At 37.5% G+C, this 20,968-nt stretch overlaps 11 protein-coding genes across 11 annotated transcripts; 5 read left to right on the top strand and 6 right to left on the bottom strand.

The window, feature by feature from the left end:
* Window positions 1–471: 471 nt before the first annotated feature.
* Window positions 472–792, bottom strand: RPP2A (ribosomal protein P2 alpha; the record flags this gene model as incomplete). The annotated part of the gene is made up of 1 exon (XM_056225604.1): window positions 472–792. The coding sequence occupies one exon, from the start codon at window positions 790–792 to the stop codon at window positions 472–474; it is 321 nt and encodes a 106-aa protein (XP_056079406.1).
* A 738-nt stretch (window positions 793–1,530) lies between these two features.
* On the top strand, window positions 1,531–1,959 carry RPS15 (40S ribosomal protein uS19; the record flags this gene model as incomplete). The annotated part of the gene is made up of 1 exon (XM_056225603.1): window positions 1,531–1,959. The coding sequence occupies one exon, from the start codon at window positions 1,531–1,533 to the stop codon at window positions 1,957–1,959; it is 429 nt and encodes a 142-aa protein (XP_056079405.1).
* Window positions 1,960–2,498: 539 nt separating this feature from the next.
* NOP12 (rRNA-processing protein NOP12) lies at window positions 2,499–3,881 on the top strand (the record flags this gene model as incomplete). Its single annotated transcript, XM_056225602.1, has 1 exon — window positions 2,499–3,881. One exon carries the CDS (start codon window positions 2,499–2,501, stop codon window positions 3,879–3,881), a length of 1,383 nt encoding a protein of 460 aa, XP_056079404.1.
* Window positions 3,882–4,201: 320 nt separating this feature from the next.
* NGL1 (RNA exonuclease) lies at window positions 4,202–5,293 on the bottom strand (the record flags this gene model as incomplete). Its single annotated transcript, XM_056225601.1, has 1 exon — window positions 4,202–5,293. One exon carries the CDS (start codon window positions 5,291–5,293, stop codon window positions 4,202–4,204), a length of 1,092 nt encoding a protein of 363 aa, XP_056079403.1.
* Window positions 5,294–5,582: 289 nt separating this feature from the next.
* Window positions 5,583–6,725, top strand: NTG2 (bifunctional N-glycosylase/AP lyase NTG2; the record flags this gene model as incomplete). The annotated part of the gene is made up of 1 exon (XM_056225600.1): window positions 5,583–6,725. The coding sequence occupies one exon, from the start codon at window positions 5,583–5,585 to the stop codon at window positions 6,723–6,725; it is 1,143 nt and encodes a 380-aa protein (XP_056079402.1).
* Window positions 6,726–6,832: 107 nt separating this feature from the next.
* Window positions 6,833–7,984, bottom strand: PEX15 (Pex15p; the record flags this gene model as incomplete). The annotated part of the gene is made up of 1 exon (XM_056225599.1): window positions 6,833–7,984. One exon carries the CDS (start codon window positions 7,982–7,984, stop codon window positions 6,833–6,835), a length of 1,152 nt encoding a protein of 383 aa, XP_056079401.1.
* Window positions 7,985–8,310: 326 nt separating this feature from the next.
* Window positions 8,311–11,616, bottom strand: PSK2 (serine/threonine protein kinase PSK2; the record flags this gene model as incomplete). The annotated part of the gene is made up of 1 exon (XM_056225598.1): window positions 8,311–11,616. The coding sequence occupies one exon, from the start codon at window positions 11,614–11,616 to the stop codon at window positions 8,311–8,313; it is 3,306 nt and encodes a 1,101-aa protein (XP_056079400.1).
* A 779-nt stretch (window positions 11,617–12,395) lies between these two features.
* LDS2 (Lds2p) lies at window positions 12,396–13,527 on the top strand (the record flags this gene model as incomplete). The annotated part of the gene is made up of 2 exons (XM_056225596.1): window positions 12,396–12,638; window positions 12,700–13,527. The coding sequence occupies 2 exons, from the start codon at window positions 12,396–12,398 to the stop codon at window positions 13,525–13,527; spliced, it is 1,071 nt and encodes a 356-aa protein (XP_056079399.1).
* A 299-nt stretch (window positions 13,528–13,826) lies between these two features.
* RRT8 (Rrt8p) lies at window positions 13,827–14,938 on the top strand (the record flags this gene model as incomplete). Its single annotated transcript, XM_056225595.1, has 2 exons — window positions 13,827–14,111; window positions 14,189–14,938. The coding sequence occupies 2 exons, from the start codon at window positions 13,827–13,829 to the stop codon at window positions 14,936–14,938; spliced, it is 1,035 nt and encodes a 344-aa protein (XP_056079398.1).
* Window positions 14,939–15,056: 118 nt separating this feature from the next.
* On the bottom strand, window positions 15,057–16,532 carry GSH2 (glutathione synthase; the record flags this gene model as incomplete). Its single annotated transcript, XM_056225594.1, has 1 exon — window positions 15,057–16,532. The coding sequence occupies one exon, from the start codon at window positions 16,530–16,532 to the stop codon at window positions 15,057–15,059; it is 1,476 nt and encodes a 491-aa protein (XP_056079397.1).
* Window positions 16,533–16,963: 431 nt separating this feature from the next.
* Window positions 16,964–20,425, bottom strand: GAL11 (Gal11p; the record flags this gene model as incomplete). The annotated part of the gene is made up of 1 exon (XM_056225593.1): window positions 16,964–20,425. The coding sequence occupies one exon, from the start codon at window positions 20,423–20,425 to the stop codon at window positions 16,964–16,966; it is 3,462 nt and encodes a 1,153-aa protein (XP_056079396.1).
* Between the last annotated feature and the right edge of the window lie 543 nt (window positions 20,426–20,968).

Here is a 20,968-nt window from a genome sequence, read left to right as displayed (position 1 = left end):
GTCAATTGCTTTGCCGATAGTTGGAAAGGGCGATATTGGTCCTTAAGCTTCCGTAGGGAGTACGCATTCGATAGACCCAGGCTATTCTATATCAGTAATAAAAAAAAAATGGGGTCTCTTGTGAGGAAGCGGCTAGCACACTTTTTGCGCATGAGTTGAGAAGAAGGTACATAACAGAGGCATATTATACATTAAAGAAAAAGGTTTTGAAGTAGCTTTAACGGTACAATCCGATTTAAATTACGGCAAAGTGTTAGCATCTACCTTTTTTTTTTTTTTGGAAACAATGCATTAAACCATTACTTATAATATTTATATGTATAAATAGATATTAGAACATGGATTTAAACTTGAAAAGGATTAGAAAAAGAGTATGGTTGTCGTAGAAGAGAAGTGAGATTTTATTTTTGCACCCTCTCTCCTATAACTTCCAAGAAATGATATAACGAGTTTGCATAGGCTCAAGCAATTTTAATCGAATAAACCGAAACCCATGTCGTCATCTGATTCTTCAGCGGCTTCTTCTTCCTTTTCTTCTTCAGCAGCAGCATCACCGGAGGCAGCAGCAGCACCACCAGCGGAAGCTGGACCAGCAGCAGGAACAGCAGCCAACTTTTCGTTACCTTCAACAACTAATTCGTCAACAGACTTACCTTCTAAAGCGGACAAGACAGAGGAGACCTTTTCATCTTCGATTTCAATACCGACGGATTCCAAAACAGCCTTAATCTTGGTGGCATCTGGGGTGTTGCCAGCAGCGTTCAATAATAGGTAAGCAGCTAAGTACTTCATTTTTTTTTTGTATAATTGGTTCTGTTGTTGTGTATAAATCTGAAATAATACAAAAGACACTAAACGTATGAAGAAAGAAAGCTTAGGATCAAAACGTATGTAGTAATTGCAAGAAGTGGTAATTGAAAAAAGCTCGAATAATAACGGCTCTTTGGTACTAGGTCAAGCAAACTTCAAGCGGGTATCGATATTCCAGTGTTCCATGCAAAAAAGTTTCATTTTCGCGCGTCTTTCGCATACGGCCCGGCATGGCCTACCGCCCAGAATCCCTGCTGGCTCCTGTCAGTGGTCTGCCATATCACAGGTACAAATGCCCATTAAATCGGTACACCGCGTTTAAAGGATTGAGTTGTGTATGGGTGTATAGTCATGTAAATGACTCCAGACGACGCGTCCGCCTAGGGCGGGCTCACGACATCTAGACGGAACGTCCCTCTAGAATTTCTGATGGTTTCCCTTTGGAGCGTCCTTCACACCCCGTGTCACACTCAACAGCTTCTCTGAAGCTCTCTTTCGCTTAGAGAGCTTGCGAGACAACACCATAGCTCTCCGCTTGGCCCGTCTTATCCGTACTGCTTTTATCCAGTTTCAATCTTTTAGTGCAGAGTTTAACCATATGCTACAGTCTCTCTTTCTCATTTATTCTTCAATTTCGTTTCTTCTTATTCATTTATGCTCTTACTTAGATTTTAAACAAAGACGAACTAGAAGTATACAACAAGATAATCACGACCGATCATGTCTCAAGCTGTTAACGCCAAGAAGAGAGTTTTTAAGACCCACTCCTACAGAGGTGTCGATTTGGAAAAATTGTTGGAAATGTCCACTGAAGATTTCGTCAAGTTGGCTCCAGCTAGAGTTAGAAGAAGATTTGCCCGTGGTATGACTTCCAAGCCAGCCGGTTTCATGAAGAAGTTGAGAGCTGCTAAATTGGCTGCCCCAGAAAATGAAAAGCCAGCTCCAGTCAGAACCCACATGAGAAACATGATCATTGTTCCAGAAATGATTGGTTCTGTCGTTGGTATCTACAACGGTAAGGCTTTCAACCAAGTCGAAATCAGACCAGAAATGTTGGGTCACTATTTGGGTGAATTCTCCATCACTTACACCCCAGTCAGACATGGTAGAGCCGGTGCTACTACTTCCCGTTTCACTCCATTGAAATAAGCCCCTTAATAACAGAATCGCAGTCATCCTTGTATCTTTTTTTATATATAATGTCTAGGTATTAGGAAAGAAAACTTTTGTTTATTGGTATTATTATTATAATCTATTACTATATTTGTTTAATTTTATGGCATGTGTAGGGCTTACGGAAAGCAATAATAGGTCCTGTTTCCACTTGGTGTTTCTAAGGTCAGCTTTAGTTAACACACTACGCGCTTCATACTATGTGTGATGTATTTGTATATATATATTATAGATGGACAGGAAGCTATTCTTTTTCTCAATTGCTGCATTTGCTTCGATGGACTTTTTCAAGCAACTACTCATGCTAACTTCTACGTGCATTGAACCTATTTAAAGATCCTACTAATGTCGTATATTGATCATTTTAAACGAACGTCGAAATTTTTTCAAGCTCATCGCATTTTTTTTTGTTTGTAGGAAATTGCATGAATGAGTAGAAGACGTCTAACTATTAAATTAGTCAATAAGCCTTCCGTCTAGTCATCACTTCAGCAAACTGAATGTTAAAAAGAAAAATGTCTTCTGCAATTGATAATCTTTTCGGTAAAATTGATGAAAAAAAAATAGAATCTGCAGTAGATAAACTATTCAGTTCATCTTGTGGTCCTATTAATAAAATAGAAGTCAAAAGTAAAACCCGTACTGTTCTTCCTGATTCCAAGAAGAGAGAAAGAACAATCGAAGTTGATCGAGAAAGGCTAGAAACAAACAAGTCAGATGTTTCAGTGGAACAGACTGAAGAAGCTGCACTTCCAATAATAAAAAAAGCCAAAAAAGTTAAAAAGGGCGATGAAAATGAAGATTTGGAAGCCCGCTATTATGCAAAATTACTAGATGAAGGGTCTAAGAATGAAGATGATAAATTAGTTGCAACAACGAAGGTTGTTGAACCCTCTGCACCAGTGACATCAGCTGCAAAGAAAGTCGATTTTAAAGAAAATGAACTAGAAAAAGCAGAAAGAACTGTTTTCATTGGTAACATCTTGAGTACGGTAATTACGTCTAAAAAGGTTTACAAAGAATTCAAGAAACTTTTTGGTACAAATCCAATGACAAAAGCTGAGGACTCTGACAATGAGAACGAAGAAGAAGTTCCTAAGAAAGATAATTCTAATCCATTTGCTATTGAAAGTATAAGATTCAGATCTATTTCGTTTGACGAAGCTCTTCCTAGAAAAGTTGCATTTGTACAACAGAAATTTCACAAGTCTAGGGATACAGTAAACGCTTACATCGTTTATAAGAATAAGTCTGCTGTGAGACAGATCTGCTCGAAATTGAATGCTATCGTTTTCCAAGATCATCATTTAAGAGTTGACGCAGTCGCTCATCCATCTCCACACGACAAGCAACGTTCTATTTTTGTAGGTAACTTAGATTTTGAAGAAATCGAAGAAAGTTTGTGGAAACATTTTGGTTCATGCGGCGATATTGAGTATGTTCGAATTATTAGGGATTCAAAGACGAATATGGGTAAAGGGTTTGCCTATGTTCAATTTAAAGATCTACAAAGTGTGAACAAAGCACTTTTATTGAACGAAAAACCCATGAAGTCTCAGAAACACGAAGACGAAGATTCAAAGAAACCAGTGAAGAAGGCAAGAAAGTTGCGTGTCTCCAGATGTAAAAACATGAAGAAGGGTACCACCATCGGGACCGGCCTGGAAAGAAATGGTTTGACGGATTTACAAAGAACCAAAGCTGGTAGAGCTAAGAAGGTTTTAGGTAAGGCCGATAGAGCTACTCTAGGTCAAGAAATAACCATCGAAGGTTTGAGAGCCAAGAAGGGCGAAGGTTCTACCCATTTGAAGAAGAGAAAACAAAGATCAGCTACAGGTAGAGTGACGAAGAGATCGATAGCATTCAAGAAAGCTCAAGTTGAAAAGGCCAAGAAATAGTTTCATTAACTTTTACATAAGAGTTTTCTAAAAAATTCCCTGTATATTATTACTTAGTTCTTATTTTTATCTCTCTCTATATATGCTCGTATTCTTTTTCATAGTTGTCATTATACATATAAAACAAAAATCTCGTGCGTACCAAAGATTTCTATAAATATATTTGTGCCCTAATTATGAGCTACATTCAGAACATTATTTAAAGAATACTGCGACAGTGGAAAGAATATTTGCAGAAATAAAATAACATGACAATAAAGGGAAAGAAATTATAGACAAAATGAAACAAGAGAAAAGAAAAGAAATGTCATAAAAACGTCTCATAATACTTTGAACTCTGTTAGTAGTGGTATATGATCGCTAGGATGATTCTCATTAGGCAAACCTAATTGATTCGATGCTAACAATTCATCTGATACTTCGTTACCCGTTAATATTTTGGTTAATAAGAAATCTGAGTCATGGTACCAGACATAATCGAAGATGCCTTTTAACTTCCCTGAATAGCACGTATGTACAAAGTAATCCTTTGGTATGTCATCATAGACACAGCGGTTCAAATACGGCCTCATTGGGCTAATAAGATTAAGATCTCCATGACTAACTATCTGACCCTGCAGAAAATTAACAACTAACGAATCTCTTGTGGAGTTTAGATCACCGGTAAATAAGATCTTTACTTTTCTTTGACTTTTTACATCCCCTGATAAAAGCTGCTTGATAATTTTTGATAACTCTCTCATTATAATCATACATTGCGTTAGCTTAACTTCATCATACTTCCAATAAAGGTGAGTATTCAATACAACAAAAACAGTACCTGTTTCCTTATGTTTCAAGGATACAAATAGGCATACCTGATTTTTACCTTTTAAAACATCCAACAAACTATCTTCACCAACTATATTAGAGGCGCCATCAGTTAATGTCACCTTTTTGTTAAATAAGTATTTCAATTCCCTTTCATTGAAGACATTAAGTAACTGATTTAAGTAAATCCCTGTTGATGATATATAATCAAATTTTTCGAGATTGTAGAAAATAGATACACCGTCCATATCCTTAACCGGATTTTTCCAATACTTGGGGGGTGTCTTGGGGATGAACTTGGACCCATAATTGATATCAACTCCAATATAATCGCGCCAATAATCTTCGTAATCTCTTGCAGTCATTTCTTGAAGACACATAATATCCGCCTTAAAAGTATTCAAGAGTTCTCTTTCTAGCAGTTTGTGCCTATAACTCCAGTTTTTATATGGTTCTGCAACATAAGTGTATACTTGCGGCCACATATATGAAGGTGAGAGCATGTTATATGTCAATAAAGTAAACCTAGCATCTTTTTGCACGTATTTACCGATGCTTTGTTTGGTAGATTTAACAACTGGAATAAACCTTCGAGTAAACATTGTGATTCATGTGAGCAGATATCCTGTTTCAACTGTTCTTTTTCTCTTTGTATCGCTTAAGTTATATATGTTCCTTTTCTTTTTGATTAATATGAACAAGCAATTAAATTATAGTTGATTTGATAGTTTTGTTGCCGAGAAACCAAAATTAGCTGTGGAAGCAATTATCCCAATTTAGGAATATAAAACCCATAGGAGAAAGTACGAAAGATCCTTAAAGTGTCAGAGGGTCACTATTTATCAAGAGTTCACAAGAAATGTATAAATAGGGCGTATTTCACAACATATAATGAGGGAAACAAGTAAGCATAGAAAGAGAAAATATATCGCGGTTGATGTCGATGAAGTAGAAGTTCGATCTAAGTACTTCAAAAAAGATGATAGAACCATTGATTTATCACAAGAAACCAAAATAAAAAACGGTTCGCAAAGTGACCATGGGGTAAATATCGACTGGATCAAGGGGTTGAAGCCGATAGAGTATTTTGAATGGATCGAATCAAGAACCTGTGATGATCCCAGAACTTGGAGACGACCAATAACTAAAGAAGAAATGAAAAACGAATCTGGCGCAGAAATCCCTGAAAGTTTCTTACCCATATATAATCGAGTAAGATTAATGAGGTCCAAAGTTAATACGCCGGTAGATGCTATGGGATGTAGCATGATTCCTGTTCTAGTTTCCGATAAATGTGGAATACCCAGTGAAAAAGTCGATCCGAAGAATTTCAGGCTTCAGTTTCTTATTGGTACCATGCTTTCTGCTCAAACAAGAGACGAACGAATGGCGCAAGCTGCTTTGAATATCACCGAATACTGTTTAAACACTTTAAAAATAGCAGAAGGTATTACATTGAAGGGACTACTTGAAATTGATGAGTCTATATTAGCAAATCTAATTCGGTGTGTTAGTTTCTATACCAGAAAGGCCAATTTCATCAAGAGGACAGCTCAATTACTGGTAGACAGTTTCGGTTCGGATATACCGTGTGATATAGATGGAATAATGTCATTACCTGGAGTGGGTCCTAAGATGGGCTATTTAACGCTGCAAAAAGGCTGGGGCCTGATTGCTGGCATATGCGTTGATGTTCATGTCCATAGATTGTGTAAAATGTGGAACTGGGTTGATCCAATTAAGTGCAAAACTGCTGAACATACTAGAAAGGAGCTACAGATTTGGTTGCCTCATTCATTGTGGTACGAAATAAATACCGTTTTAGTTGGCTTTGGTCAATTGATCTGCATGGCGAGAGGTAAAAGATGTGATTTATGTCTGGTGAATGATATTTGCAATGCGCGTAATTTGAACCTAATTAAATCATCAAAATTTCATCAAATGGAGAATAAAGAAGACATGGAAGAAGTATGCTTGCACTGGTTAGACACAATCTCAAATGGAATTACAACACGAAGGCACAAGAAGAAATAGTTTTTTTTTCATTGAGAGAGAAAGCTCAAAGAGAGGAAAACACGAAGAAACCATTATGTATGTCATTAGAATCTGTAGATAAAGTTTTATAAATTATCCTAACAATTTCATATGCTTGCTAGAAGTTTTAATAACCCAACAACATGAGGATATACGGTGCGGAAAGCACTTGGAACGTGTCTGAAAAATGCCATCAGTGATCTATATTTTTTGACACATATTAATAACAGTAGACCTAAGAACAAAAGGCCATTCTTGTTCAGTAATTTTTTAGTTAGATGGTATTTTAGAGTAGGCCAAAATGAACCAGCTAGAAGACTAATGTCATTTTTTGTTTTATGAGACATCGTTTCATTATTGAGGTGTCTAACATCAGTGGAGTTGCGTTGATTGAACGTAGCCTCAGTCTTGGAATAGTCTTCACTGGAATTGTGTAACAAGGGCTCTCGAAATTGGTGTATTTTTGGTTTCACGCTCCTCGGTTTGCCTTTCAACTTTGCCTTATCTTTCTGCATTTTATTAGCTATTGAATCCAGAATAGCATCCTCTATGGAAATGCCTTTGGGTGAGTGAAGACTCTTTAAAATCAAGGATAAATTGGGTGAAGACTTACAAAGCGCCCGATACAAATGCGTAGAGAGTTTTTTATGCTCTAGCTTCACTTTCACCTGAAAAATAAATATCTCAATCAACTCTTGCAAGCCAAACGCATCTATAGTCGTTCTCATTTTAGTCGTGTATAGGAATATGAAATTGCTGATTATGGATTCAAGCTCCAAAATCTTTCCTTCTCGCTCCTCCTGTCTACTATCGTTGAGCTGAATAACTTTTATGCAGCATCGAAAGAATTTATTGATGACCAGAAGTTTATTGAAATCCTTGAGAATAATCTGTTGTATTTCAATACATCGAGGATCATTTAATGTGAATGTATTCAAAATCTCACCTTTCAGTGTCAACCCCAACTCAATGAAGTTGGGCGCAATATCACAGGCACTTACAAACAAATCCAATATCATTGGGCTAGATTTAAAAACAGTAAGATTGACGAATCCAGCTCTAAACATTTTTTCTAGGCAGTCCTTGATTTCTCTTTTTATGAAAAGATTTAAGCAATCTTGAAATAATTCACTTCTCTCAATCTCTCTCGACTTTACCAATTCGTCTTGATCATTGAATAAGTCATCGTTAAGTAAATCCCTTAACGAAGAATCAAGTGAATACATCGGCGCATTGTTCACTATCTCGCTTGTAGCCATTATTCACCAGTATGTTTCAGTATAGGCCTCACCGTATTTTGTACGTCCGTGTCTTCTCTATTTGCATGATTACTGTTCTCCTGTTTACTATACAAGTACATGTTGACTTCTCAATGACCCTTGATTTTACTCCGACGGCGATAGGCGGCGGAGCGTAAAAGTTTGCTTAAGGATATGACAAAAGAAGCTGCACAGAAGAGCAATAAATTTACATTAAAACATAATGATTATATAACCAACAACAAAATGAAAATATCTATAAAGAGAAAACATGGTAAAGATAGATTAAGTCACCTATTCTTTTCTTTTTGGAGTGATATGGACGGCTAGATTCTAAGCCATTCATCTTCATATATTTCGTCAATAGTAGGTCTCTTGTCGACTTCTCTTGTCAAAATTCTTTTAATTAAACCAATGCATTCCTCACTGACCTTCTCGGACTTATCAAATCTTAATTCTCCTTCCAAGATTTCATCAATGTTGTAATATGGATTTTCTTTGTATATGATGGTATAAAGTAGAACTCCAAGAGCCCAAATATCTTGTGGTTTACCTTTGTATGATGAACCACCAAGAACTTCAGGTGCAGCGTAGTCCATTGTTCCCACAAAAACATCAAATGGTCCACTTTTGATATAGGCGGCTGAACCAAAATCAATTAATTTTACGAAACCATGAGAGTCGACGATGACGTTTTCGTCCTTAATATCTCTGTGAACAATTCCTTGACCATGCAAGTGCTTAATACTAGCAACAACCTGTTTGAACACCAGTTTAGCTTCATGTTCCACCATATCTTTCTTAAACTCAATAACATCAAAAAGATCAATACTACCAGTCTCTCCATGAACCGGAGTTTCAATATAATAATAATCGTCATCTTCAAAAAAGTCTAACAGTTTCAAGATATTCTCTTGCGAATTTTTGTTCAAAGTAGCCATGATTTGAATCTCAGAAGGTATGGTACCTAATTTTCTATCCCTCACCCATGTATCCACTAAAATTCTCTCTTTGAAAATCATTTTGATGACCACGATGTAGTGCTCTTTGTTATGAATGCATAAATTGACTTTACCGTAGGCACCTTCACCCATAACTTGCAAAACAGTAAAATCGGAAAACTTCTTGATGCGCTTTTGTGAGCCTATATTAGCCTCTGGGGTGGTCAGGTACGTAGCTTTCAAGTTAGAGTTATTTTTATCTAATTCGGTTGTCTCCTTTTTAATTTCTTCCCCATTTATCGGTTCTACTATGCTCATTATTAATTTTTCATCCACTTTAAAGTTGTCATCCTGGACAAATTTTGATTTGTCTTGCGTGTACATTTTCGTTAATTCAATTTTATGTTTCAACTCAGGATCATCGACCATTGTGATATCATCATCATAATTGTTGTGTTCGTTAGATTCGTTACGCTCAAATGTACCACCAGATGCTTCTCGTAGTTTTCTATCCACTTGATTCAAGTCTACTTCATCGTCAGAGTTAGAAATTGTTTCAGCAGAGCTAATGGACAAATCAGCCATAGTTTTCAAAACATTCACAGAAATTTTTTCTGAAGACTTCTTGGAAGACGCATTGGAACTACTCCGACTTCCAACTACGTCAATTTCGTTTTCCTTCAACATCGGTAGTTGCGAAGGGACAGTGGTATAATTTTCGATAACTACGTCTCTTGAGTGTGTAATCCATAACAGAACAACATTTGTATTCAGGACACGTAATTGAATATCTACCTTTATTAGATTTCCGTCTTTGTGACAGCCATCTAGACCAATAGAGGTATAGAATGAGTCACTATCATGATTTATTTCAGCCTCGATTTTCCTGAAAAAATGTTCTGTTAAAACCAGTCCTTTATTATCTGGTAACGTGATATTTAGCGTGGGATAATTTTTATTAACGTAAGATATCATATTTGCTAAAGAAGGTACCAACTTAGTGATTGGACTACCGGCCAACTCATAAACCCGAAGACCAAACATGTTCTTAGCAACAGATTTATTGAAACTTAAAAGATTTAAAGTGTGGCTATCAACAACAAATAACCCAGCTTGATAAGGTAAACTATGAATCTTCAATTTAATTTCGTTTTCCAACACAGAAGTTGTGACAGCGCATGGTATATTCTCGGATAAATAATTCAATGTAAAATATCTCTCTTTATTGACATAATTTGCCACCCTAATAGGTAGAGGTAATAAATCATCATCTGCAGAAAACACTCTCCCGAAGCGCACATCATCAATTAGTTTACTTAGTGAGCGACTTATTGATCCGATATCGTGTATTTCATTCGCAAATTTTACGGTTTTTTTTTTAGCCGCTGGTGAAGTTAGCTCTTGCTGCTGTTTCTTGTTAAAGTTTTCCAAAAAATGCGTCGTGTCAGTAATGCTTTCCACTGAAAAATCAGCCAGGTTTAACATGACATCAATATAGTCGCAAGGCGTTTTTTCAAATACACAGACCAATAAGCCATTTTTCCGCTTTGCCCATAGTGAAGCCCATATCAAACTTGGTACTTTATTATCGTTTGTTGAGTTTGGCTGAACAATAGGTATCGTTTCTCCTGTAAACACAATTTCTTGGTCATCATCTTCGGCATTCATAATTTTTTCTAAAACAAATTTCCTACTATCCGTATGGATCAGGTCCAGTAAAGTTAGTGCTTTGATAACATTTTTTGATATACCGAATGTTAAACACGCCAAATCGTTGGCTGCTTTGAAATTCCAAGGGTAATGCTGAGAACAGGTAAAAATGGCCTCAGGGCCAGAATTTTTCGCAGACGTGAAAGGATGAAGTATTCGACTATAGTCCTGTTGTGGCTTGATATCTGCTAAGGAAACTATATCATCGTTTTTCTCCTCTTGTTGGGTATAATGTAATTTTAAACCAGGGTTTCTGTGGGGGAATTTTTTGTAATTCTCAAAAAATGGTTCAGCTAAACTATCCAGTAAAGCCTTTTTCAACGTTTCTGATTTTTGAATGTCTGAGTCAAAATTTAATTTCTTTATATTTAATAGCGACAACATGTGTAAATCGGAAGCTCTTTCGAAGGAGTTATTTTCTAGTGCTAAATTTAGCAAAAACAACAGGTTTTGCAGCTCTGACTTGGCTGGATCCAATTTACTGGAAGCACCATTATCTGGTAGCACCATTAATGAGGTGGCTCTTTGTACCACGGGCCTACCAGCAGGAGATGGGGTATTGGGCACCGATGGAATACTACAGGACCATTTAGATGCATTTCCAGATGTCGGTGGTGTAGCGATTTCAGTTAAGTTTCTCGTGTGTTTAACTAAAGGGGGATATGCTATTACGGGCGCCTTTTTCTTTAGCTCGTGTAAAATGTCAGGACTATTAACCATTATTTCCAAAGATCTTCTTAAAATGGTCAAGCGAACTCCCAGTGAATTCGGGGATATTGGGTTATACGAAAATGCATGTGGTGATTCGTTGGGTACAGCGACAAGGTCTGAACGGTCATCATCACTAAATGATGACGAAAACGAATCGACGGAGGAGGAAGCATGTTGGTAGAAGCATGGAGGCTTGGATAAGCCTACTAATGGGGTATTTGGTGAATATGTAATATCAGTAGGAGCGGCTGCGCTAACCGGATATGTCATCGTGTTCCTTGTTTATGATACTTTACAATAAATCTGCAAGCCAAAAGAGAAACAGCAACAATAAAACGCTTTGCACAGAAATATGGTTACTGTCCTTCCAAAACGTTGAATTCTCAAGCGTAAAATTTACCAACAAAGAAGGGAAATTTTTATGATAGTTTATACTGTTGCCGTTGCTTACTATCCTGTTATGTTTCCGATAAGGAATGAAAAAGGATACGGACGTGATATGATAGTTAAAAAACACGAAAAGCCTAAACGGGTCAAAAATAAACAGGGGCCCTTTTTGATCGTTTGTGATGCTATTGTTTTATAATAAGCCAGCTTTTATCTTTTCTTTTGCTGTTGTTTCTTTTTCTTGTTTTTCGTAGCTTCTTTTTCTGTTAACTTTTTGATTACTTACACCAGAAGAAAGTCAAACAAAGTTGTCGTTGCGAGAAGCACGCTGCTAGTAATTCTTGTTGGTCTTTTAGACAAACGGCTTTCACCTTTTCTCTGCTGCGTCTTTGCTGCGCCATTCGATAAAACCATGTTCTTGCAGCTTCGTGATGACATATCGACTCTTGCCCCTGCCCCACCCTGCAACAATAGCTTGGCCAAAAAAAAAATGTTCCGAAGAATTTTTCCGTTGATTTAATTTTGACTGATCGCGTCGCGCCACAAAAACGAAGGAATGGCTATGAAAACCTATGTATGAATACTCTATACAAAGTTTCTTACGATTATAAAGTTTTAGTTTTACAATTGAGACTATAAAAGATCCAATATACCAAGCAACTATGTCTACTAGACCGCAACCTGATTGGTACTACCATAGACACCCATATGCCTCGACACCATTGGCGGAAGGAGAGGAACCACAATTGTTACCTATCCAAGATCAAAGGAACCATAAGAAGTCGAAAATTTGGATGGCATACAAGGGTCCCATAGTTCAATGGTATAAGAATGCTATGCTTATCAAAAACAATTTCTGGAAAGACCTGGAGTCGTCTCACCAGATTATTTGGTATCCATATAAAGTATGTTTATGCTTTGGTGCACGTCTTATGTGTTGATCCAATTTACTAACTGCTGATGAAGGGTATTAGTGAATCCGTAGGGAGCACGGATTACTTGCACCTGTTCTTCCTAATATTTGGATATTATGTGCTAAATCTTGGGCTCATTATTGCGTTTACGTCGATCCTAGCTTGTTCTCTTTTGGTGTGCATATACCTGCCCTTTCTTGGGCTCTTTGCGTTACCGCTAGCATATGTGCAAACTATTCTCATTTCTACAACCCTGTGTAATTCTATGGTGAAAGGTACTGATTTTGTTCTTTTCACACGTATTTACGGTGTGACATTTGCAAGAAAGAATTTGCCAGAATTGAGCGAAGCCTGTGAAACGATAAGTTTCTCGCCTTTTGTTTACAGAAGATCGCATCGATTGGGTGGTCTTTTTTCCAAAAGGTTTTATCTCGTCTCTTTGCCACAGTTTCTCTTTTTTTTTTTCTGGTATGTTTTCATAGCCTTCGTGTTTCTTTTGTTATTGATTGTTCCAATTGTGGGTCCAATCATTATCAATATGCTACCATTTAGTCCCGGAATGGGATTCTATTATTTCGAACCCTATTTTGTTGACGTACTACATTTGGGTTCGCGAAAACTATCCGAAGTATACTACAAGGGTTTTGCCAAATGGCTCCTATACTCAATGTCCAGCGGTTTATTAGAGTCCATCCCAATACTGGGCGGGTTGTTCATTGGTACAAACGTAGTAGGTGCGTCTCTTTGGATAGTAAAAGAGATAAAAGATCAAGAACAGCCAGCCGTAGCTCCCGCGCCCTCTGCAGAACCAGAAGGGCCTACAGTAGGATCGTATGCGCCTCCGATTCAACAATCCATAGCCCACGTAAATCCACCATGAACCTAGCTATTTTTTTCTTCATACCAGTTCATATGTTCATTATATATATATATATATACACATAAATTCCATAAATATTTACACATTGGTACTTGCTAATAATATTCGTGCTGCAACATTGGTATTTTTTGTATAGATTTTTGGCAATCAGGGGATTATGAAAATCAGGGTGCTTTTGACTCGGACTTTCAAAAACTTGTCAAGGTAAATCAATCACCCTCAGGAAAAGTAAAGGGACGTCAAAAAAAGGGCAAGGCTATCCCTGAGGACCCCTGACTGGCTGCTAAGACAAACTAAGGATGAAAGCCAGAGTTAAGCTTATAAGTCATAGTCAAAATTCTCACACTCGAGATGCTAATTCTACAACCCTTGCAGAAAAGAGGCCGCAACCTTCAGAAGAGCCATCCGAAGAAGATAGGACTCCAAAGGAAAGTAAAATAAGTCGTTGGCTAAAGGTTTTAAGAAGACAGTTTGATATTTGGTTCCCTGAAACAATACCAACAATGAAGTTGAGATACGAGTTATTTAAGAAGAACTTCATTAAAGAAGTTTTCAACTCAAAAGCATTCATGTACCCATTTTTAGTAAGTAAAAGTATTTGTTTTTTATGACCATATTCATTTTTTGACTAACACATTTTTTTTTTGTGTATTAATTATAGGGATTCTATGAAGTACTCACAAATACCGTTTACTGGAAACATATTTTACTGTTTGCTGTTTGTTATGCTTTGATTTTTGTTACCATTGCTGGCTTTTTTTACGTCACCCTTGTACCAGTGTTAGTGACATGGGCAATATTATTATTAGGCCCTCTTGGTGTTATTTTAGTTCATATTCAATGGATTCTACAAACGAATGTTTTAACTGCTTTTGTTTGCAGAACACTAGTGTTGACTCATATTACAAATCAGATATTCGATATTTCTTTGGTATTGCAAGATCAAAACGAATTCCTCAACGAGGTGAAGGTTTTACCAAAACTACAAAAATCGCATAGGAAAATTGATGAGCCTGATGCCGTGAGAAATTTCAATACAATAAAGGGAAATTGGGCTTTTAAAGTCCCCAAACTACTATTCAGATTGTTTTTTAAACTGACTAATTTCACTTCAATAACACTTCTGTCACTAATTCCTATAATAGGGCCCATATTAGCAAACCAACTGATGGCCCCAAGAAGAAGCTTCACCTATTTACAAAGGTACTTCCTACTAAAGGGGTTCAGTAAGAAACAGGCTAAAGATTTCCAATATGAGCATTACGCAAGTTTCATATGCTTCGGGATGTCTGCTGGCTTATTGGAGTTAATACCATTCTTCACAATAGTCACCATATCTAGTAATACCGTTGGTGCAGCGAAATGGTGTTCTTCGTTGCTAAAAGGGGAAAGAGAGAAGAAGCAAGATTAGAATAGCAAATTCATGTGGGAATGCGATTATATATTCTTCAATTGTTCGTAAATTAAAACCTAACGTTATTCTCCATTATTATGGCATATATATATATATATAGTATCTATATATAGGTCTAATACAGAATAATACTGTCCAAACATCCAAATCCTGCAGCCACACCGCCTTCATTTGAAGTGTTGAACTTGGATCTTAGTAATGAGCCACTAAATTCATTCATTAAAACTTGCTTGTCGTCAAATAGAATGCAACCGTAAACTCCCAACTCACTAATTATTGGCTCTTCATAAGACTTATTATCACGTAATATAACGTTATTCTCATTCAACTCGGGCTCGATCAACTCCATGAGAATATATGCGTCCCAATGACGTTCTTCAATACCCTTCAAAAAATTAGGAATATTCTCTTTATAAACATTGTTACCACCGCCTTCTCTTTGTGGTTTTAGCACATATTTAGAGGGGTCACTGAACGCTAATCTCTTGCCTTCCCTACCAAGTTCTGTATCGTCTAAGGGGTAAATTTTGACAAATGTTTTCAACAAACTATCTCTTTTTTTAGGATTGCAGGTATACTTACCCAATACGCTCTTGTTGGTCAACAATTGCTGGATTTTCTTGGAACCAGATAATTGGGTAAGTAAGTCTGGAGCCTTAATAGCGAAACTTTTCTCGAGGAATAATCTTGCTTCCCAGTCCTTTTCGGACGTGTAATCGGTAGTTGTATAACCAGTTCTATAATAGACAACCGCTACTTCTTGTTCTGCATCCTTGACAAAAAGTTTTCCTGTTTCATTATCAGTGAACATTTTGTCGTGAACATCATCGAATGTCAATCTCACAGACTTAATACCGAACTTTTCCAACAGATTCAATTCCAAGATCTTCTGATCAAACACATTTCTCTCATTTCTTTGAACAATGAACGCAACAATTGGATCACTAGAAGTGGAAGAAATTTGCTGTGATGTATATGATTCAACAGCTTTAGCCAATGCCATAGATAATAAATACCCTGAGTCGGAAATGACCATATTTTGTTCATTATAGAACGGTCCTTTAAGATCGTATTTGTTTGCCTTGTTTAAATAGGCATGCAATCTATCTACTTTCTCACTGAGACCTGCAAATGATACGGATACAGTATTGAATTCCACTTGCTTAATTTGCTCACTACCGTTCTTCTTATCAATTAAATAATCTGACCTAAATATACCTAGTTTAAAAGTCTGCCTTTTTTTCTGTACATCTTTCAAAATTTTAAGGTATAAGGACCATAATTTACCAGTGAATTCGGGGTCTGATAAAGCCAACGCTTCAGTTGTCTTATGCAGCAACGAATCTGGGTGAGCCATATCTTGAGCAAGACGGGCATATAATTCATTAAATACTGGTTGAATTTCAACGGCCTCATCAAAACATCTCTTAGGAATTGGAGTTGGATAGATCGTTACCGGCGACACCGAAGCATTCGATGGATTTGCCTCAAAATTAGGAGGATACATGGCTAATCCATTAGCTATAGCCCACTGATTGATTTCCTCGATTAGTTCACGGATTTGGTTCTTGGGAGGTGAATGATGTGACATGTTTATAGATGTTTGTTAATGATTACTGTAATTGCTTCACAGTGGCAACTTACGGTTACTCAAGAATCGTAGATGTAGTATATTTCGAAGAATATACCGATGATTCAAGTCGTTCTGACTATTTGTCAGCAAAATCTTACCCGGCTAAAGGAAGCATATTGATAAAAGTGACACTCTATTGTACTGGTCGTTTAAGTATTAAGTACGTTGAAATAAAAAGCTAAATTAGATTATATTGTTGTTATTCATGTATATATATATATATATAATTATATAAATAAAAAAAGATACATTAAAGTGTGGAGAAATTTCTGTGAAATAAAGAATTTCTTTTAGAGAGAGAAAAAGAGTTAAAAGGAGGTGAAAAATAAAAGGTATTGGTGGTCATAACACCAAATTAGGTAGGTTCAAGTATATGAAAGTTTCGAGGTTCAAGTAGCACTTGTCCAATTATTCCAATCCCATACATTGAATTGCACCGAATCAGTAGTGGAAGTCAAAAACGTCGTTTCGTTCTTTGTAACTTCTTGTTTTTCATTAGTTGCGACTCCGGATTTTGTCATGAATGGGTCATCAGGGGAGTCTATTTTGATTCTTTTGGAATCACACATTATATTTGAATCTGGGGATAGCACCGAAGCTATTGAATCCTGTGGGCTTATTTCTAACACGCTGGCTTTCCTCTTATTGGAATTGCCGATATTCAACTTGGAAGATGAGGCAGGCGGTGACGATGAATGGACCAGAGTAGATAAATCTTTAAAGTTACCACCAATGTTTTTGAAAATGACAGCAACATTGGACAATGCTATCGAATATAACCTATTAGTCTTATTAAATTTACTTTTCATGATTAACTTGTTGTCCTTTATGGAAATGTCAACAGAGTCTTGATCACGGGCCCTCTGGGCTGCTTTGGTAGGCTTCCTTTTACCAGAACCATTGGTGTGATCAACCACAGTCTTAGGAATAGTGCACGAAGTAAGCATCTCTTCATCCTTAATACCTAAACAATCACCTAATGTATTCATAAACAAATCTGTAGGAGAATCTTTGAAAATTTCTTGACGATGTTTAAAACGAGAGGATATTTCTGACTTCCTCATTTCCAAATCTTTTAGCAAAAGCTCTTCCTTTCTAAACGCATTTTCAATAATGGTATTACCATAGGATGGTTGTGTACCCATAGGAGATTGCACTGTCTTCATATTATTGGAGTTTGGCGTTCCATTTTTTGCTTGAGTCTTCAATGGAGAAGGATTAGTATTTGGGGTTGACTTAGCGGTATTCGATGCAGATCGAGGAGTTGGTTGTTGACTAGCGGCATTTGATATTGAAAGTTTCTTATTTGTTGATGGAATGCTGGTAACAGGTATTGAATTAGATTTAGTTCTGTTGTTTACCTTACTAGTGATCGCCTTGTTAAGTGATGGAGTGGCCGCAGCAGATACAGAAACTTTTGGTGTATTTTCCATAGAGTTCAAAAACTCCATGCTAGAGGTGTTCTTGTGATTCATATAAGGGATATTGTTATTGGAAGCATTAGCCATTGCCGGATAATTAGCTCCACCACTCGTTGAGGAAGGATATAGGTGTTGTTGTTGCTGTTGTTGCTGTTGCTGTTGTTGTTGTTGTTGTTGTTGTAGCTGCTGTTGTTGTAGCTGCTGTTGTTGTTGTTGTTGTTGTTGTTGTTGTTGTTGTTGTTGTTGTTGTTGTTGTTGTTGTTGCTGTTGTTGTTGTTGCTGTTGTTGTTGTTGTTGTTGTTGCATTTTCAATTGCTGTAAATGCTGCATTTGCTGTAGTGACTGTTGCATATTTTGCTGAGTTGCAATATTGTTATTATTAACAGCAGAAGCAGTACCTGGGTTGCTGTTGTTGCTAGCCATCTGCTGTTGTTGTCTTAAAATGGCTTGTCTTCTTAAAATTTGAATTCTCATACTTTCCCAGTATTTTTGATATTTAATGATTAACCTGTCAACGGTGTCTAATTTAACAACAAATACGCCCTCGGCACACTTTTCCAATATCTCTTTGACAAATATTCTCAATTGGAAAACTTCTTTTAAGAAATTCTCATTTTTCGTGATGATGTAAACTTGAGGTGCGAAATTACTTACTTGAACAAAAAGCTTCTGACCTTTCTTTAACTTCATTCTTATTTTTTCTTTTTCTTCATTGGATAAAGAATTTGTTACATCTGTGAGCCTTAGATTGGTCTTGGAAGCATCCAAAGACAATTGCTTAATGACTTCGACATCCTTTGCAGTAGGTGTCAACCCGTGAAGTGGATTAGGTTGCGATTGAGCCTGTTGGGGCTGTTGTGAGGGTTGATGTTGAGCTTGTACTTGTGCTTGTGCTTGTGCTTGTGCTTGTGCCTGTGCTTGTGCCTGTGCTTGTGCTTGAGCTTGTGCTTGAGCTTGTGCCTGTGCTTGTGCTTGTGCCTGAGCCTGTGCCTGTGCTTGTGCTTGTGCCTGTGCTTGTGCTTGTGCTTGTGCTTGAGCCTGTGCTTGTGCTTGAGCCTGTGCTTGTGCTTGAGCCTGCTGTTGTTGCATTTGATATAATTTGGAACTTGCATTCTGTGGCTGAGGGAAAGAGGTAGTGTTGGGAGTAGCAGAAGGTGGGATAATCTCATTGTTGTTGGGGCTTTGTTGTTGTTGTTGAATGATGTTCATAGGAACATTTTGAGCTCTTTGCAGGTTCGCGCTGTTGTTGTTAACATTGTTGTTGTTCTTAACATCCCTCAAAGCCTGGATTTTTCTCAACGCCTTTTGGTTAATGTACTTTCTGATAAAGCTTTGCTTAACCGGTTCCGTCATTGTATTGCCCAATTGAGCCTTTTCGAAATTCTTGCAGGTTTCAATGGCTTCTTGCAGTAAGCTGCGTTGTTCTTCGGGAGAGAAAATTTGATTGATTTGATGAAGAACGTTTGGTACGGTATTTTGTGATGGTTGCTGTTGCAAAGGATTCGCATTCGTATTTGCGTTAGAAGGTTGCATTTGCTGTTGTTGAGGAATATTCATACTATTATTGATATTACCATTTTGAGGGAGGCCGCCGTTATTGTTGTTATTAACTTGAACCTGGGCTTGGGCTTGGGCTTGGACTTGGGCTTGTTGTTGCTGCAATCTTGCTTTAAACAATAATTGCTGATGAATCTTGTAGACTTCTTTTGCAGCTTCCATATCCTGAGGTGTTAGTAACTTCTGCTGAGCTAAAGCAGTGACTTGCTGCCAAGTATTGATATTTGGTGGAATATTAGGAATTCTTTGCAGCAGTTGCTTGGGGATGGGGGCTACCTTCATTTGGTTCACTAGCTGTTGTTGCTGAGGAGTCAATTGGCGCCTCTGCTGCTGCTGTTGTTGTTGTTGCTGCTGCTGCTGCTGTTGTTGCTGTTGTTGTTGCTGTTGTTGTTGCTGTTGTTGTTGTTGTTGTTGTTGCTGTGCAACCTGTTGTTGGTTTCTTAATTGTTGTGCAACCTGTTGTCTTGCCTGAGCCTGCTGATTCAGGAACATCTGGGGGTTCAGATTCATATTCACGTTCATATTGTTGGCGCTGCCGCTAGAATTTTTCATATTGTTGATATGATGCTGTTCCACGGGGCTGATGTTGTTACTGGCTGCTGCTGCTGCAACTGTGCTTTTTCTGGAATTGTATGCATTGCGCATGACAGCAACTTTTTCGTTCATGCTGTCCATATATTCTTTCTTTGAGGAACTCTTGGCGAACAAAGCTGCCTCGAAATTTTTGGCATGAATCCTTATCTTATCAGCAGTGTGAGAACTCCCTCCATTTAGAGTGTTAATGTCCATGAGCACTTGAAGCAAACCGTTGACGTTCTTCGCACGCTCGGCATTGGTTAGAGTGTCTTTGTCTTGGACGGGAGCAGCAGACATGGCAGGCGTAAAAGAAATAGCGTTTCAATCCTTGATCTTTGAGTACGGCACTATACGAAACGATACACTTATCTAATGGGTTTAACTAACAAAAAAAATATAACAGCACAACTATGTAGCAATGTCCCGGAAGTACTTCTTTGTCGAACTAGCTGATCTATAACGAATTCCTAGTCTTTTTGAACGGTGAATTATCGAGACTTGATGGTAAAGGTCTAGTACTTTCATCATCCTCATCCATAATAATTTTCTGATCGACGCAACCGGGGCCGGGGTGAAAGACCCGATTCAAAATTAAAAGAGACCGCCCCATTGTAGGGTAATGCCTAGGAGGCATCCAACAAGATCCGCTCTTAACCATTATATTACTTGATTACTGTTCTTACTACTCAAGAAGATGTGAAAAAGCGTCTTCCCCCGAATCATATAGTATCAGCGTCGTCCATGGACTGCACAGGTTCAGCGGGGGAATATGTAATTGCTTGTTAGGATTGTTCTGGGGACCGTAGTATCGCGGCAAGGAAGTCTGTGTAGTTCCACTTA

This window comes from Saccharomyces mikatae (assembly GCF_947241705.1).
Source record: "Saccharomyces mikatae IFO 1815 strain IFO1815 genome assembly, chromosome: 15".
Taxonomy (NCBI): domain Eukaryota; kingdom Fungi; phylum Ascomycota; class Saccharomycetes; order Saccharomycetales; family Saccharomycetaceae; genus Saccharomyces; species Saccharomyces mikatae.
This window is presented reverse-complemented; position numbering and strand designations above follow the sequence as displayed.